The following is a 14,341-nucleotide window of genomic DNA, read 5'->3' on the forward strand; positions in this document are numbered from 1 at the left end:
CAAGATAAAGTAATTTATTATCGATCACTCGTAAATCATCGATACCGTGTGTGAGATTTAAATATTTTTTAAAACATCGATATAACAAGTACGACGATGACGATGACGATGACGATGATGACGATGACTGCGACGATATAAGTATAAAAATAAATTTTATTTCTCTCTCATTCTCTCTCCCTTATATATAATATATTTACTTCTTTCTTTTTTTAACCATGTAAGCCCCACCCACAAATTTACGCTCGTTTTTCACTTCTCGCATTACGGGTTCGCGCATAACCTAAAGAGGATCGTTCACGTCGATACTGATCGTATCGGCATAACCGAACTTTTATAACCGATCACGAGTTACGTACGATGCATGATGAAGTAGAAGAAAGGACGAAAGGTACGAGAGGTTTTAAGAAGACGGGTGGTACGGTGAAGAAATAAGGGAAGGGTGAGGAGGAGGAGGAGGAGGAGAGAGAACTGAGGATGTAAACGGGGGGAAAAAATACAACGAAAGGAGAAGGGGGGCAGAGAAAAAAAGGAAAGTAAATTAAAAAAATATAATAAAAAGAAACAAGGAGAGAGAGAGAGAGAGAGAGAGAGAGAGAGAGAGAGAATGTAGTAGAGAATCAACGTGCTTGCGCACGAACCTATCTTCGATCTTTGATCTTGGTAAGCAGAAAGATCGACGGATCGGCAAGGATCAGGAGAGAGAAAGAGAGAGAAACCGTAGGAGGCATGATGCGCGGGAGCCATCTCTGTTAATCATCGCATAATTACCGCTCCAATTATCAGATAGTGAGATACGAGCGTGCTGGATCATGGAACAACAACAACAAGAGAGATAGAGAGAGAGAGAGAGAGAGAGAGAGAGAGAGAGAAAGAGAACAATAAAAAGAATCTGTTAAGTGAGGGATCTTCCTCTCTTTACGTTCGAAACTTTCTCGTCATCCTTTTCTTTTATCATTGATTGGATAGCTTAGATTACGAGGAATTGCAACAATTTTCAAGAATTTTATACATCAGATTTATTCTTATCATTTATCAGGACATTTATTATGTCGAATTTTTAATTATTATATATATATGTATAAGAATAATCGTTTCTCGTTAACGTATCAACGTTTAATCCTTTTCTTTTTTCTTTTATTTCTTTTTTTATAATTAATATATATTTTTTTTAATATAAATTGCATCGAGAATTTAAATAAATGTAGTTAGTTAACTATTGTAAATCATATTATAAATTTAATTATTTACGAATGAATTATATAATAATTTAATAATTAAAAATTTGTATTAGGATTTTAATTGTAAATGTGAAAATATTTTCTATAATATTTATATTATAAATTAATTTATATAAAAATAAAATTAAATAATTATATATATTATTCCTATTCAGGGACGGAAACACTGACGGGATTCGATATTTGGTTCATATTACAATGAACTTTCAAATTTCTAATGCCAATTAATAATAATAATATTATTCCTATAATATAAAATTAAAATTATAGTATTAAATATTAAAAAAAAAAAAAAAACTAGATTATCGTTGAACATTGGATTACAGTAAACTTTTAATATCTTTAATAAGTTAACGAAAATGATTGGATGGTTGAAGTTTAGTTTTACCGTACTCTTAGGGTATATGTAATTGGCATATGCTTCTTGATCCACACCACCTCACCCTCGAAATTCTCATACCCCCTATTTCCCTTCACCCTCTTTTTATCCTCGTCTGATCTCTTCCTTTTTCGAATACGGTCGCTCCTGACGCGCGTATCTCACGTTTAGGGTTGAACAGGGGCGGGACAATACTTGTTCGGCGGCTGGTAGGTTGAACAGGGCGTTACCCGGCATTCCTTTGTAAATTAACTTAGCGGGCGGCTGCGGCGGCAAGAACAACGGCAACAGCAACGGCAACAGCAACAGCAACGTCTCCCTCCTCCAAATATTCATTTAAAAAGGTAAATGCAATTTTGCCGTTTTACGTGATTGAGATAATGCCTACCGATTAACGGCCTACCCTCCTCCTTCTCCTCTTCTTCTATCTCTCTTTCTTTCGTTTATTTTTGTTGCTTTCTTTCTCTTTTCATCTTTATCCACCCTCGCCAAGTTTCTTTATTCTTCTTCTTCTCTCTTTACGGTAGCAAACGCGTCATTACCCGAAATTCAAGATCGAGAAGTGGGGAAGGAAAGATCTTCCCGATTAAAAAGCGAAATCCGCGCCTGTTCTCAGATCCAAGTTCAATCTTCTTTCTCGCAGGTGCGTTCCACCTTCTCGACTGTCATTAAAGTAAATTTACTTTAAGATAGACGGAGAAAGAAGATTTTTTTGAAATCGAGGTGCGATAGCTTCCATCGTCCCCAAATGCGATGAACACGAACCTTACCTTATTTCTCTCTGCTTACTGTAATATAATAATATCTAAACTTGGGATTGTGGTATTATTATTTTAATTTTTAATGAATCTAAACTATGTTTAGTATAAGAAATTGTTATCTTTAACGATGAACATTTCAAAATTATATTAGGATAGATAGACATATAGTTTATATATTTTTGTTTGAAATATTTACAGTTACATGCATATATTTTGTCAATAAAATATTTCTTAGCACCCCTTGCTGACAGATTATTTTATTAGTCACTTATATCTGGTTGGCAAGAAAGTAATTTCGGTAGTAAGTAATATATATATATATATAAATATATATATAATATTATTGGGTTGGCAAGAAAGAAAACCGAAATTACTTTCTTGCCAACCCAATATTTAATTATAAATGGCAATAAATTGTTTTATTTAAAATTTTGATTAGAAATATTGAAAAATACCAATCCTAGTATTTTTATTGTAACAATTTTTCCCCTTTCTTTCTCTCTCTCTCTCTCTCTCTCTCTCTCCTTATATCTCTTTCTTTTTCCTGATATTTAAATGAAATAAAAAAGTAAGAAAGAAAAATTTAGACTCAGGTCAAAGTTCAAAAGCTATGAATCGCTACTATATCGTCATTTATAGTCCTGACAGGATTCTCGATCTTCTTAATCCCATTTCTCTCTTTCTTTCTTTTTAAGAAGCGTCAAAGAGAACGAGCTCGACGGAAGACAGTCAAATATTTCGCAAGGATCGTACATCATCGTACCGTGGAAGGCTCGCACGTGAGCGTCCGCCTATCCGGTCACTCCGTTTGGGTTTAAATCAAATTTACTAATTAACACCATTTACCAGCATCCACTGTGAGAGTTCGTGTATGTGTGTGTGAGAGAAAGAGAAAGAGAGAGAAAGATGCAGAAAAATCGGCGAACCATTGGAGCACCCACGACTCAGCTAAGGCACCCTTTTATCATTTTTTTGGGTGGGAGGGAAGGTTAGGGGGTTTATTTCTTTTTCAATTCTTTTTTGTTTCGGATTTTTTTTTCTTGTTTCCTTTCCTCTTCAACGTCGGTTCGTGTTATTGATGATGGTCGTTAAAGAGCTCTCACGTGGCGGTGGCCACTTCTTCTTCTTCTTCTTCTTCTTCTTCTTCTTCTTTCTTTCTTTCTTTCTTTCTTACTTACTTTTTTCTTTTCTTGAATTTTATTTTTTTATTTTATATTATTCTTTCTTCCTTCCACCTTCTACTCTTTCCACTCATTTGAGTGTCTGACTTCTGGATGACCGCGATCCAACTATCCGACTTATGTTAGCTGCCGTTGGACATTAGTCATCGACAATCAAGATGAATTCACTCTTAAACAATGACGCTTAATTTCGTTTAAGCCACCGAACACCCTCTTTTTCTTCGGAATAACGATATACCCGAAATACGCGTATTATTTTATTTTTTTATATTCTTCGTATAGCATATTTCTTTGTCCAAGGTTTCTGACGTCTATGGCAGATACTACAGTACAAAATACAGGTGTAATTTTAAAAAACACTTATTTCAAAGTATTGTAACTTGTTCTATAATTTTGCAAATTAAAAAGCTTAACTTTAAATCCTAACACGAACAACAATATTATATAACGTGTGAACACACAAGTGGGGTTAGGGGTAGGGGGAGGATATTTCAAATTTGATAAAAATATAGAAAATAAGATGGATTACGAATAATATTATTCGTAAATAGAAAATATTCTTATATGTGTATCACACGTTTTTGATCTTGATCGCGTTTCAAATGAGATCTTTGATGTTTGCGAGAACACGTTATACGCACAAAATGTAGCGGGTAAGTTAAAAGGACGAAGGCAAATGTTTTCAACGTTAGATCGTAAATGCGACACACCGCAGTATATTATGGAAGTTGGTGGATTGGGGTGGAATTCGCGGGGCGAAAATTATACCGGCTCGATTGCGGCCAGTTCTTGGTAGAGTTTGCGAGAGCTAATAATCCGCAAAGTCTAGAGCCAACATCCAACAACAGTAACATCAACAGCAACAGCAGGAGCAGTAAACGTGCTACGCGAATTGAAAACGAGGACGAAGAAGAGGTGCTTCGGACGTGGCAAGATTCGCCCAGTCCTTTCCCACAGAGAGGGCGTAAACCGCAAAAAGAAAGAAAAAGATAGAGAAAGAAAGAGAGAGAGAGAGAGAAGGATGTTTGCATATAAAATTATCAACCACTCTCAGACTCGAGTAATCTTCCGAGGTGCGAAGCACCTACGTTCTCTGCCCTGCAATTAATGTGGCGTTTAATCCTCGCATACTCAAATGCGATCCTTATGCTAGGAGCTCTCGAGCAGCATCATTACAATATAATATTCTCTTCGGCGTAATTAAAAACGAAAAACGAGAGAGAGTGTGTGTGTGAGAGAGAGTGAGAAAGTAGACATATATATATATCGTTTCATCTTTAAACGATTTTCTCAGAGTATGTACGGTAACATTAACCGTAGATACGATTATTCTTTATTTTTTTTTTTTATAAAATTCTCTAATAGGATTCAAATTTCCCGCTTTTTTCGTTATTCATTTCTATATTCATATATGCTAGGAATATTTATAATTTATACCAATTTATAATGTATCTGTTTATTATATATCTAAGTGAGTGGGTTGAAAAGTTTTAAACCTAACACAGAAACAAATTGTTTTATTCGATCAGATTAAATACTTATAGTGATCGTTTTTTTTTTCTCAAAAAGTATTAATAACATCTGTCGAAAAATAAATTGTTATTATATTATTATCGAATGAACGAACTCTCAACTTTGTTTTTATTCTTTGAATTTGGTGAAATAAACAACTGCTCATGTGTTTCAAGAAAACGTTCCTAAAAACATAAATAAATATCTGACTTCGTCCTCGACTAGGGAAATGTTCATAACATCTCTTTCAGTATAATATTATACTTCCGTATGAAAACATCTAGTGTATCTCGTCTTTCTCAATTTGTATGTGTAATATTAATTTATTAATAAGTTATTTTACATTAATTAACATGATTTTAACACGATTTTAATGATTATCTTCTTCTTATCTTTTTCAGATCATCGTTGTCTATGATCATTGGAGTTAAAAAAAAGAATAATTGGATAATAGAGTCAATGTTTGTTCTTTAAAAAAATTATTTTTTTTTTTTTAAATTAACGCGTTAATTTTTTGTAATACATTTATGTAAGCAGCGTGCAAAGTTGCAGTATAATGTCGGGGTGCTTTTTCATATAAAGTTTTTTAATTTCTTTAAAAGTTTTTATAAATCGCGAATTAAATTCACATCATCCTTGTGCTTGAACAACAATAATTTCAACCTACATCGGAGTCTACCCATTTCATATTCAATTTACTACGGATCAGCCCTTTTCAAGTTCAATCAACAAAATGGGTGAGTGTTTTAGAACCATTGCAGAACTTTCAATACAATAAATAAAAAAATATATATATAACAATTTCTTTGATGATCATGGTATCAAAGAAAGAAATTCTTTCTTTTAATTGAATTTAGTAGTTTATGTTATTATTTTAGGATAGTATTGAGTTGGGATTAATAAGAAGTATAGGATTTTATTTTTTAGTAGAAATATATAAAATTTTTTAACCTCAAATAACTAACGCACACTATCGTATTTTATCTTGACAAACGTTTTGGTATAAAAAAATAACATTAGAATAATTTTCATACCAAAGTAATTATTAATATTACAATTCTTGATAATATTATTTTTGAATAATATCGAGTTGGCCAGTAAGTAATGTAAGAATATTTTATTATTAAAATTAATAAATATTTTTATATTAAATACATAATACACATTATTATCATATTTTACTTTGTGACAAATAAGCTTTAATATTAAAATAATATTTGTTTAAATAATTTTCCATATGCTAACGTGCTTAATAATATTTTACATCCCAAAAAAAACCAGACAAACTATCATTAATATCACAAATATTACTTATGAGCCAACCATATATCTATTGACAATAATTTAGCTTATAAAAAAAAGGCTCCAACAGAGAGATAACCCCCTCTCTTTTCATTATTATCCAAAGTATAATCAAATTTCGCATTATAACGAACGATCAATTGGCAAATCCTGAAACAAGTCACCTTTCGTGAATCAGTAAAAAATAAAAGAATGAAAGAGAAAGAGAAAGGTTACTCGGGGTGATCGTGGGCGTTCATTATTTTTCCCACACGTTCGCGTGCGGGAATTTTTTATTGGTTAGGTATATAAGAGGAACGAAAATGTTCAAGCTGTTGGAGAAAAGAAGGAGAAGCAAATGCAAATAGTGATGATGCTGATGGTGGTGGTGGTAGTGGTGGTGGTGGTGCGAGAAAAAGAAGAAGGCACACTGAAATTATATCATTACTCCTACTTCCAATCGTCCAGCTTCGTTTTGGAAAGGGTGGGGAGGATGGGAGGCTTCGTTCTTTCCCCTTACGAGGCTTTTTTTTTAAATAAGGAAATAAATTAAGATGTAATGGGCTTAATAAGGCTTCGAGCGAATAGCATTCCTTGTCCTTACCACGTAACTAATGGCGGCGTTTGCACATTTTATGCCATGTCTTGGACAGCAATGCCCAAAGTGAGAGGAGGAGGAGAAGAAGGAAATGGCAGAAAAAAAGAAGAGGTCACGTTGGGTCCCCGTAAGAGAAGAAAGGCCCAAAAGACCCCCAAATGGCACTTCCTTTACCGATAAATGCATCCTTTTTGTTTCTCTCGTAATTCAAACTTTTTACATTAGTTTTATTTGATTCTTTTATAATGCACAAGCTATGATAAGTTTATCAATTTAATTACCTAATAATTAAATAGCTTATTCTATCAATAAAAGGTACATTTGCAGCATTACTTTAGAGTTATTTAATGTTTCATTTATTTCTTTTTTTTTTTTAAGAAAGATTAATTACTTAATTAGTAGTAGAAATTTTTATGCAGATTGTCGGTATTGAGCTAGAATTTATTTATAACGAGAAGAAGTATAAAGATATAGAAATAATATATATATATATATATATATATATATATATATTTAAATAATTTAAAAAAAATTTTTTATATTCATATAATCATTTGTTCAATATATTTTCAATAACTTAATGATAGATATCGAATGAAATGAATGATCAGTACAGGTAAATAATTGTGCTCATTATTAATTATCGTGTATATATATATATATATATATATAAAACATTGATATAAATTATATTTATATATTAGCAATCATTTAAATGGTAGTATATATACCTATATATAGAATATTTTTTATATTATTCGATCTAATTAATACTGATCACTTATATTACGTTACATTGATATTTGATTTACAAAATACAAAACATTTATTACAAACTTTGATTAAAATTGTTGAAAAATACTGACCCAATAATTACCAGTTTAAATATGTATATATATATAGAGTTTACGAGCCCGGAAGGGTATAAGGGAAGATGAAGAGAGAGAGAGAAGGAGAGAGATGTAAAATAAAAGAAAAAAAGAGAGAAAGAGAAAGATTTACTTTGAGAAGGACGTATAGTAATGAGAAGTCGTATAGAGGTAGAAAAAGATGAAGAGAATAAGAAAGAGGAAGATAGAAAAGAGAAAGAGAGTCGAAGTGGCGGCAGCCTTCGCCAGATACGACGTGGATCCATTGCAGAAGGTGGATGTTGGATGCACCGGGGATACGGGAGGCCGTGCAGCGGTGTAAATGCAATCAAGAAGGCCTCAATTAGACCGTCACGCCGTACATCCTTCATCTCTGAGTCTCGGCACTGCCATCCATACCCACCCTCCCTCTCCCCCTTCCCCGTTTTTTTTATTTTTCTTACTCTCTATTTGTCTCTCTCTCTTTAACTTTTTACTATATCTTTTCTTTTATTCTTTTACATATTTTCTTTCCTGTTCTTATAATACTACCATCATATATCTACTATATTTCATATTTTTCTTATTCGTGATCTTATTTTATTATTGTAGGTTAAATAAAATCATTTTTGTTAACATGAATTGCATGTAATTTTTTGTGAATATTTTTTTAATCTATTTCTGATGATAGGTTTATTTTTTCTTATCTATTTTTTTTCTTATCTATGATTGAATTAATTTTGATTGTGCTAGTGTTTGTTTTAATTTTTTTGTTGTTGATCTAATTAATGTTTTTTAAATTATTCGTAATATAGAATCGTACGATTAAGGATTATTTCAGTACTATAAATAATTTATTACCATTTTTTTGCTGAGCATATATTTTTGAAGTATCTCTATTTCTTTTTACCTGTCTTTAATGTTACCGACCCGTATAATAAAAACAGTAGATTAATCGCAAAGATGAAATGAAAGATAATAATAACGTTTATAAATTACCCGTATAATAATAATAATAACAGTTATTATTACATTTATAAAGTTCACTCTCTTAACTTTACATAAAAGGGTGTAACAAGTGTATAATAAGTAAGTAATTATTATTAATTATTTTTATTAATTTTTATTTATCTCAATATTTTATTATATTTTATTAATTATTATTATAACATTTACGTATATTAAACTTGATCATTAACATATAAGCAATTTCGAAATCCTATTATACAATAATAATTTTTCAAATATTATATATCGCTAGCATTAATCTTGAACCTAACAAAATTTCTATCATTCTCACAAATCGTTCGGTCCAAACTCACTTCGAAAACCAGTTTAATGGCTCATTTATCTCGATCTTTCTTCAACTTTCCCCATAAGAAATTCATTCAGCCGTTTCTACGTTATATTACGTACAAAAAAATGTTAGCCCTTTAACACTTCCTATTTTGTAAGATCGAAAATAAGAAAGAAAAAAAAAATATTAACGTTCACTGCGACTATACGCTTCGTTTATTACAAGCGATATTTAATAATATATCGAAAGCATTTTCCTCGTAAACGATTTTACTACGCTATCCTATAATTATTATAATTTTCTCACTAAATTACGGGAATCAATTCCAATTTGTGGTTATTTTTTATTTTTTTTTTTTATATATACACATACACACAAACACACATACTTACGTATTATACATAAATGAATTTATTTATGTACACTATCGGCTAAAAGTATATCAATTTCGAGAAATATTGTATTATACTTGTGTGAAAATAAAATTAATACCTTTGGAATAATTGAGGTAGATTTATTGAAAAGAAGAAAAGAAAAATTTACGAGCACATAGTAAGTTTTACATGTTGGATTAATTTTTCTTACAATGGTTTAGGAAAAGTAAATTTGATAGACAATATAATTATTTCTATGTTAGGTTTAAAACTTTCCGGCCCCATTTACTTATACTTTACGTTTTGTATTATTTTCTTTTTTTTTTTATCAACAACCGAATATTTTCCTTCTAATTATATTTTAAAAAGAACATTCATATTTATTTTAATATGATTCTTTTTTCCTTATTATATCTTACTGAAATCACTCCTTAATTTATTCTAGCACATATTTTGAAACACTTTGTATATATATATATACATATATTATAGTAGTAAGTGAATTGAATTATATTTGTAGAATATATTTAACATTTTACATACGTGTGTTCATGTGACTCACATACACAACACCTAAAACGTCTGTCATTAGACACGCATTTCATTAGAAACTTAGCTCAGCTTACTATCATTCTTCTGATATTATTTAACATTTACTTTCCTCATATCATAGTAATTCGATACATTGCATTTTTATCTAACAACATAGTAATGCACTTAACTTGTATGTCACTTTTGATCGACCTATCAACTTGTCGTCTACTTTAATTCATTTTAATCGATTTATCCTTTATATTCGATCTGACTTCGTTACGAATGGCTAAACGCAAATTACTTTGAATTATTTTTCTTTTATTATTTTTATCTTACCTTTTTCAATGTTGTGAACTAGCTGATGAAGGTTGACTACTTACAAGTTGCTTTCATAAAATGTAAGATTTTTAATATTTTTGAAATTGTATTTCATTATATTTTAGAATACATAAACAAACTGTTAAGAATATTCTTTTTTTTTTTTAGAAATAAATAAATTCAATATTTTAAGAAATATTTAACAAAATAATTTTTATTCATTCTTGAAACTATTTAAAATAATTGCATTTGTTGTAAATTGAAATTGAGAATTATTTTTTTGGTAAATTAAGATTTATTTTAATTGTCTTTTTTTTTAAATGAATATTTAGTTTTATTGTAAATTGGGAAAAGAGGTAAATAAGTGATTGTCCATTCTCTTGTGATCGTTGTCATTTTATTCACTGTAAGTAAAAGATAGACAGGTTAATAGTAATAAGTACAATATACACATTGATCTAATGTTTAATATAATAAACAATATAAATGGGAAAAAATTGTAGAATAATAGGAAACATATGTTTTACAATGACAACGAACAATGTTTGATAGAAATTATAGAAATTTAGTCGAATAGATAAGTTGATCTAATTTAAAAACAGCCATTAGAATTAGGTGAATTATTTTCTTTCGTAATTTATGCAATTAATTGTAGAATACATATTTTACTTTCGTTAATTATTTACAAGGTTTACTTATATTAGATTAAAATTAGAATAAAAATAAATGATTAAGTTATCGCGCGTAAAAACCTATTATGTCTTAAAAACAATTTTTCGTAGGAAGAGAGAGAAAAAAAAAGTTGCTTAAATTATTATCTAAATATCGTGTGTGTCTATATTTTATATAAATATTAATTCATTTCTTTTACGTTGTCCATTTATTTATTTATTTTTTTTTTTTATTAAAAAACAGAATGTCTCTCTCTCTCTCTCTCTAATTTTAAGATGTAATTTTAATTGGTAAAAACGTTTCAATCGAATTTCGCAATTTTACGTTTTACAAAACGTACTTGTGCTGCTACACATTCGATTAGGTAAATGAAAAATACAAAATATTTCTCGATAACGATGATTAATAATATACATATTTTTACTATTTCTTGTAGATATTTATCGTTGTTTCATTTTTTTCCTCGTAATAAAATATTTCAAAATTAAAATGTAAATATGCAAATGCATTTCATCGTAAATCGAGAAAAATCTCGTGGACGGAAAATACTTCGTCGCTCTTCTTTTTTTTCCTTTCTTGTTTCAACACTTTCCATTCGGATTACAATACTTTTCCTTTTATTTTATTCTTTGTTTATTTTTTCTTTTTTTACTCATTTTTATCGATATTACAAAACAAATTTTATCTCACCTCGTTTCCGAAATTCTTTTAATGTTAAGAAAAAAAGTCCTTTTGTATTTTACAAGGATAATTTTTATGTCCAAAAAAAAAGGTCCTTTTTTGTAAGTAGCAAATATTTAAATAACTTTTAAAAACTATCGATCGATTTTTCGATCAACGAAATTCATATGACAACGTTCGACAGCTTTGACATAGTTATTTTCAAAGAAAGAAATTAATCGATCGAAAATATGAATTAAAAAAATAATATAACGGGAGAATATTCTCACGTTCTCATGAACACTATTAACTAAATTCGTATTTTAAATTGTTCTAGCAATTACAGAATGACTTTGATATTCTACCGTTCATTTCTCACGTTTGTTTCACTTTCACTATGATACTACTTTATCAACCGAGAAGTATCATCGTTCTATTATTATTTTCTAGTAATCATCATCGTTCTTGTCATAATAATAATAATAAAAATAATAATAATAATAATAATAATAATAATAATCATCATCATCATCATCATCATTAACATCATTATCATCAAATGCATAACCATAAGATTCCATCTTCAGCTAATGAGATCACCTCTTTTCCTGAGCAATTCAAGATGATGCTCGTATTCCCTTGCTTTTAAACGAAGAGAAGCGATGCTATTGGTTCTTCTGTCGATGTCAGGTAAACCAACGCTACCCGTTGGTGAGCTTTGAGGTGAACTTGCCGTAGGTGGTGGTGGTGGTTGAGGAATCGGTGGATGAGACAAAGTAATTTGCGGAGCTGTTGGTGCTGGTGGTGGTGGTGGCGGTGGTGTAGAACCTCGAACGAGTTTTGGTCTTTGAGCAGCTGATATATTTGCCAATAGACTTTGAAAGGATGCCGCTGACGTATAAGGTAATGGCATGCCTGGTGGTAACAACGGTGGTGGTGCTCGATGATAAGGATGAGTTGTGAATGCTCCAGGAAGAACTGGTCCATGTCCCAATGGTGGATAACGAAAAGCTTCGAATGGCTTTCGTAGAGCAAAACTACTCAAATGAGCGAATGGATTGGGTAACGTAGGAGCTACCACTGCAGATGGTGGGGGTGCACCTGATCCAAGATAAGGATTATACGGATGGGCTTGGGGCCCAACTTTTTCTTGCTTTCGCCATTTCGCTCGACGATTTTGAAACCACACCTGAAACATATTAAATTGAGAAATAAAATAATTATTCGTAGTTTGAAGATTAATTGTATTTTTTTTATATACATATATAAAAATGATTGTTGTTAGATTTTATTTAAATAATTGAGAAACTAGGGTGGGCTTAAATGATAAATGGTTAGAATCTTTCAACGAACTCGTAGTTTCGATTCCGGGTCAGAATGGCGGATTGATACCTTTCCTTGGAAGTCGTTGACGACCCCGGAGAGATCGAATTCCGGTTAGAGTGACGCATCTCAACCTTTTTCAGGAAGGCGGCAGCGTATCATTACCGGCGGTCTTCCGACCGAACGGAAGGCTGCTTCGAGGCAAAGATCTTTACAATTTTTCTCTTTCTCTCTCTCTCACATCCTCTTTCTTTCCTTCTTATTCTTCCTTTCAACCATCTTTAGCTTCCTTTTATCCCCTATCGACAATTTTTACCTTTTCTCTTTGAAATCAAACCAGATCTTAACTAAATATTCAACGAATTAATAAAATATAATTTTTATATAAGTAGAAATGATTATTGCAAAATTTAAATATTTGTGTTCAAACGTAGGGGTTTAATTTAAATTTTATAAATGTATATTTTGATGAAATTTATTTTCAATATTTATAAATAAATGGTCAGTATTTAAAAACCAGATATATATATATATATATATATATATATATATTTAAAATATTGACAATTTATTTATTATTTATAATTAAATTATTGACAAATATATTATTTATATTAACAATTTATTTAACAAAATCTGTTTAATTAAAAATATTGAAAAATTATTGACCAAAAGAAATAAATAGATAATTTAATTTTTTTCTCTCAGACAATTTATTGCACGCATCCAGGATACATAGAAAAATTAACTTTCTTTTCTAGGGGGGATAAAAAAAAATAGATAATTGTATTTAAGTTCGATTGAAAAATCTAACGTGAATGGAAAGGATAAGAGGAAGAAGAGAGAATCTTCGTTGGCGGTACTTGTTGTTCGTTCTGAACGCATTCCATTGCGAAGTTTCTACGAAGAGTCGAGTAGCTCCGATCGGTTCAACGGAAGTGTCTCTCTCTTTCTCTTTCTCTTTTCCTTTTGTTGTTAGCACTCATTTCGTCCCTTTTCTTAAAGTCCCCCTACTCTTCTCTCACCGTTTCTTCGTACGAGGGAGGCAAAAGGTAGAGCCAATCGTTCGTAAGCTTGTTGGATCGATTTTTCTTTCGTGTCTTCCTCGCGACCCGACACACAATCGTTCTAAGAAATTTATTTTTCGTATCACGATTTAGAATTATGAAAAACAAAAACAAAACTATATAACCAACTAGACGCGATTCGGTAGCTTCTAGAAAACTTTAACCCCTTCCCACCCACCCTCTACATTTCTTTAAACTTCTCATTTCGTATATTTTTCTCTATCTATCTCTCTCTCTCTCTCTCTCTCTCTGTTTCTCTTCCTTTTTCGCATGGTCGTTCACTATTTTCGTGACA

General features: G+C 30.7%; 1 protein-coding gene across 2 annotated transcripts in view; it reads right to left on the reverse strand.

Annotated features, from left to right (window-relative positions):
- Positions 1-10,699: 10,699 nt before the first annotated feature.
- LOC107074051 (uncharacterized) overlaps positions 10,700-14,341 on the reverse strand; it is a 135,625-nt gene continuing 131,983 nt past the window's right edge. For both annotated transcript variants that reach the window (XM_089177181.1, XM_089177182.1), the window contains one exon: positions 10,700-12,845. In XM_089177181.1, the coding sequence (XP_089033307.1) occupies positions 12,240-12,845 (606 nt within the window). In that variant the 3' untranslated portion in view covers positions 10,700-12,239. The remainder of the gene's footprint in view (positions 12,846-14,341) is intronic.

Source organism: Polistes dominula, unplaced genomic scaffold, assembly GCF_049000335.1.
Source record: "Polistes dominula isolate Pdom_NZ unplaced genomic scaffold, Pdom_raw_medaka contig_20, whole genome shotgun sequence".
Taxonomy (NCBI): Eukaryota; Metazoa; Arthropoda; class Insecta; order Hymenoptera; family Vespidae; genus Polistes; species Polistes dominula.